Source organism: Herpailurus yagouaroundi, unplaced genomic scaffold (genome assembly GCF_014898765.1).
Source record: "Herpailurus yagouaroundi ecotype Mexico unplaced genomic scaffold, PumYag 163, whole genome shotgun sequence".
Taxonomy (NCBI): domain Eukaryota; kingdom Metazoa; phylum Chordata; class Mammalia; order Carnivora; family Felidae; genus Herpailurus; species Herpailurus yagouaroundi.
This window is the reverse complement of record NW_024412404.1, coordinates 23,475,481-23,480,930: the sequence shown is the minus strand read 5'-3', so window position 1 is coordinate 23,480,930 and position 5,450 is coordinate 23,475,481. Positions and strand designations below refer to the sequence as shown.

Below are 5,450 nucleotides of genomic sequence, written 5' to 3'. Positions count from 1 at the left end.
CCCCCGTTCATGCTCTGTCTCTCTCTGTCCCAAAAATAAATAAAAACGTGGAAAAAAAATATTTAAAAAAAATAAAAATAAAAAGTCCTTGTAAGAAAGCACATGCGGCCCCAAACTGTAATCTTTTCTTTTCTTTTAATGTTCATTTATTTATTTTGAGAGAGAGAGAGAGAGAGAGAGACAGACAGACAGACAGACAGCACATGCCAGAGCGTGCACACATGCGGGGAATGATCAAGGGAGAGAGGAAAGACAGAATCCCAAGCAGGCTCTATGTAGTCAGCACAGAGCTGGACATGGGTCTTGATCCCACAAACTGTGAGATCATGACCTTAGCCCAAACCAAGAGTCAAATGCTTAACTGACTGAGCCACCCAGGTGCCCCTGTAATCTTTTCTAAGTTTCCTTTATCTAGTGAGATAGAGATACTCTCTCTAAATTAAAATGTGTGTCCTCCCTATGTGCAATTTAACAAGCCTCTGATAACAATTTTTGTTTTTCCGACGTCACAGGTTTACGACAGTGTTGAAAATTACACTGCCTGAAAGCCACTTGGAACTTAATATATCTAAAAGACTACCAAGTTTCCCATACAACTACTGTAAAATCATATTTTATATAATGAATAATTACAGTGAATCACTGCCACCACACAAACCACACTTTACTCCTACGGCATATGAGCCACATTACTTGCAATGTCTCTTAAAATACACACATAAAAATATATGGTAAGTCTTCTAGTGCTCCCTCAAATCTGGTTCCCTTGCCTTCCAGGCACACAGGAAAATTACACTTCTGCGGAGTTAGTACCTAAAATTAGTTAGGATCAACAGGTTGTGTGTGAAAGTACCATGTGCCATCTGCAGGCCAAGGCAAGTAATTGCATTTATCAGACCAGCAGCACTCTTCCTCTATACCAGTGAAAAGATGTGGCCTCAAAAGGAGATGGTGAAGCCACCTTCTTTTGGTGATGATGAAGATGAAAGCAGCTTAAAACACTGAAGACAGTTACCCTATAGAGTTTTCCAGACCTACGACAGACTTTGAAATAGTAAAAAAAATAAGCTTTTATTATGTTAAGCCACTGAGTTGGCACTTAAATGTTACCTCAGCATAGCCTAGTCCAGGATTTCTCAACAGAGGCACTACTGACATCTTGGGATGAATAACCCTTTGCTTTGGGTGTTGTCTTATGCCACTTTAGGACATTAAGCAGCATTCCTGGCATCTACCCACTATTTGTCAGTAGCACCCCTCAATATAACCACCAAAATTAGCTCCAGACCAGACACTGCCTTCCTCCCTGACTTTGAGAACCAGTAGCTTAGCTTAACCTGAATACAGTATATCTATCTACCTATATATGTGTATATATTACAAATATGTATGTATATATTACAAATATGTGTATATATTACAAATATATATTACAAATATGTATGTATATATTACAAATATGTATATATTACAAATATGTTACAAATATGTATATATTACAAATATGTATGTATGTATATATTACAAATATATTACAAATATATATATTACAAATATGTATGAGAGTATATTTAACATTAAGTGTCATGTGACACAAATATATGCTTTATTATGTATTAAGGTCAGATGTTTTATAGGCCCTTAACAGATACAAATTTCGTTTTCTTAAACTAGGAGAGCTAATTCATAAACTTAAGAAAATCTAGTCAGTATTACAAGTCTTTACATAGTAAGGTAAAGAAAATCTTTCAAAAGGATATATAAATCCATACATACTATGCTGTTCATTTCCGAGGACTCATAGCTCCCAACTGGATGTACATTTCCAATGGGCTCCAAGCCCTCTTCATCCCACATGTATGTTCCATCAGAGCTATCAGATGGAGAGAGCTCAAATGAAGAACCAGCTCTGTAATCTGTATCTGGTGAAATCAAGTTATTCCCAGAAGTATGTTTTGTACATTCACTCCTGTCTTCAATTGATTTTTTAAAAGAGAAAGAAAAAAAGTTATTAATTCACAAAAATATATTTCTCAGGTTCTAAAAATATAAGCTCTAATAATTCGTTATAACAAAAAAGTTGGCAAAAAGGTATCAGTAACTATAGAATTTTCTAAGTTCTAAAAAACAAAAAAATCAGGAGGCAAAATCTTAAATAACTTACTGAAATGTTTCCCAATACACATGAAGAAAATCCATTGAGCCATCTTTCACTTCTCCAACATTTCTAGAATTATAAATAAAGCCTCATTTCTTTTAATATTTCCTAAGATATTTACTTTTACACACTGGCCAGGAAACTCCTTACTAAGTATATATCATTCAAGTTCAGGGTTGCCTCCTTGTAAGGCAATCCTTGTTCTGGCAATGCCTCCTTGTTCTGGCAATCACTTCTAACTAGAAGACCCTCAAATAGGCAAGGGTTTATGCCTATCTTTAGGCATGGCCCAGGCCCTTGACCAGATCACAAGTCTATCCCCAATTCCTTCAGTTTGCTCTTTATTCAGGTTATATGGGCAGAGATACATTTTCTCCAGACTTTCAGTGCCAGTATAACCAAGTACAAGCAGAAATGTTTAACAGGTGCTAATCTCACTTATTATTATTATATAACAATATAATATAATTATTATAACAATAATATTTTGCTAAACAAGAAATCTAAGTCCTCCTTTAAAAAAATGAAAATTTCTGAGGATAAAAATATGTATTACATTGGACATAACCTATATTAAAACATTAGCTCATTTACCCTTTGGTATAGGTTTACTCTAAACAAATAGGATCTATTACTGTAAAGGAAGAGATGGTTTAAAATAGCATGCCACTGTTGAGGGAAGTGGGGAAAAAGAAAAAACTTTGAAGCAAGAAGAGTTGCATGACATGCATGACATGTCGATGCATGACAGTCAATGAAGAAAAAGGTAAGATACATTAGGATAAGAGTGTTTTTATTGACATTGTTTTAAATAGTGAAAAATAGGACCAGAAGCAAAAGTCACAAGGAAGATAAATGTTGCCCTGCCCCAATTTTATCTAGATCCATCCCTCCATGAAACTGACAGTACCTTGGAATTATTCAAAAGCTAATCCTAAATTCAGTTATATTATCTAGGAGAAACCAAACAAATTTAAGGATATTAATATTTACCAGAGACACTTATATCTATCCACTCATCAGTTTTACTTTTTTCATTTTCCTTTGGGGAATCAAATATATCCTTCGGTGGTACGTTTTCATGCTTTTCTTCTTTGAGAGAAATTTCCTCTGGAGTTATTCTAGTTCTGTTGGAGTCTTCTATATCTATAAAATCATCACTAAAGTCTTCACTTAAATCATTTTTATCAGAAGACGACAAAGAAGACAAAGAAATATCATCCACATCATCACTCAGGTATCTAATTTTAGTATCATGCTTCATGGTCTGGTCATTTTCTGTTCTGTAACTATCATTTTCAATTAGTTCTTGGTCTTTACTAGTAGCTCTGTCCTTAGCCATAAGTGCAGCACTTTCCTCTACACATGTATCAGCAGGTGAATTTTTATTACCATCAACTGTGATAGTCCCAGAAAATGGAGGTCGGCTAGATTTCAGTAGAGAGGGATGAACCATCCTATAACCCAACGTGGATGTTACACCTGGGCCATTTGGTAAAGCCAGCTTCTTTCCACCAGCAGCATAAGGCCTATTAAATCCATACCCTAAATGATCATTCCCATTGAGTACTTCTGACTGCCGGGAATTTCTTGTTAGCATACTGGACCTCAGAGGCACTCTAATGGGTAGCTGTTGGTTCTGATAAGGCTTTGTAAGATCTGCAGCTCTATTGAAGGAATGTGATCTGGTTATAGATGAAGGTGGAAGGAATGAGTTTTGAATGGAATGTGAAAAACTTTGTGACCTTACCATTTTTTCACAAGTAAGAGATTTAATATTGTCTAGGGATTGTGCTAAGCCTTCTCCAGAAGTGCTTCTGGTGGCACAGGAGTTTGCTCTAGGCCTTTGTATGCTACCAGATGAACGGTTTCCATACAATCCATTCAACTGCGATTTTGGAGCATTGACTGAAGAATATGAAGTCCTTCCTAATAATGTGCCTTTGGTGAATTTACCCAAACTAGATGGTCCAGACAAAGACTTTTGGTTTAACTCCTCTGTAGATGACACAAACATAGTGGATGGCTTTGCTAACTTTGATGTAAGTAAAGAAATACTTTTCAAGCCTCCCTTTATCCCATTTTTATCAAACATTCCTTGAGTAGGTACATGTTTTTCAGGATCAATCACTTTATCATGTGAAGTTTGAGTACTATTACGCTCTTCAGCACTTTGTGCACTAAGCTGGTATTTAGTTGTCGTTCTCCAATTAAATGAATGGGATGATGGGCAATCAGAGCCATTATTTTTGATGTAACTTTTGACATTGCCACTCTTGGAAGTTCCCAATAAATTAACAGGTGTCCCATTGGGCATTGGCTGTAGTGTACTTCTCACAGATTTTGTTCCATACTTTGGCAACTTGGAACCCAAAAATGACTTGATTTGTGTTTTTTCTTCCATGAGCTATAAGGTGCATTTGTTCTTAAAATTTGACAGAATCTGAGGAGACAAAAAAAGTAGATTAAACATTCCTAAATAAGCACAATTACATGGGGTATTACATAATAAGAATATATATTCTTAGACGATTAAATGATCAAAGCACAAAAGCTACTTATGATTCCTAAAAAATTCTTTATAAATATTGAATGCACTAATTAAATTAATAAATTAATGTTAGGAGAAAGCAAAGAACATTTTTATAAACACTTTTATAAACTTGGGCTATGCACAGTGATAGCATAATCCAGAAATAATAAAATTAGACTACCGATGTTGACTGTGTTTTTTAAAAAAAGAAATACTTCTATAGCACACCTTCCAATTTCAATCCAAATTATTTTTTCACTTTGGACAATATTATCGCCTTTAAAAATAAGAAAATGTCAGAATGGATAAAAAAACAAGACCCATCTATTTGCTGTCTACAAGAGACTCGTTTTAGACCTGAGGACACCCTCAGATTGAAAGTGAGGGGATGGAGGGGCGCCTGGGTGGCGCAGTCGGTTAAGCGTCCGACTTCAGCCAGGTCACGATCTCGCGGTCCGTGGGTTCGAGCCCCGCGTCAGGCTCTGGGCTGATGGCTCAGAGCCTGGAGCCTGTTTCCGATTCTGTGTCTCCCTCTCTCTCTGCCCCTCCCCCGTTCATGCTCTGTCTCTCTCTGTCCCAAAAATAAATAAACGTTGAAAAAAAAATTTTTTTTTTAAATGTTTTTTTAAATAAAAAAAAAAAAAAGTGAGGGGATGGAGAACTATCTATCATGCTACTGGAAGTCAAAAGAAAGCTGGGGTAGCCATACTTATATCAGACAAACTAGACTTTAAATTAAAGGCTGTAACAAGAGATGAA

At 35.9% G+C, this 5,450-nt stretch overlaps 1 protein-coding gene across 7 annotated transcripts in view; it reads right to left on the bottom strand.

Moving 5' to 3' along the window:
- Positions 1–5,450, bottom strand: part of CCSER2 (coiled-coil serine rich protein 2) — a 200,576-nt gene that overhangs the window by 140,495 nt on the left and 54,631 nt on the right. For all 7 annotated transcript variants that reach the window (XR_005793518.1, XM_040485605.1, XM_040485610.1 and 4 more), the window contains exons 2-3: positions 3,152–4,601; positions 1,777–1,973 (exon numbers count right to left, since the gene is read on the bottom strand). Coding sequence is in view for 6 of the 7 variants with exons in the window: in XM_040485605.1 (XP_040341539.1) it covers positions 1,777–1,973; positions 3,152–4,562 (1,608 nt within the window). In the remaining variant the exon portion in view is untranslated. The remainder of the gene's footprint in view (positions 1–1,776; positions 1,974–3,151; positions 4,602–5,450) is intronic.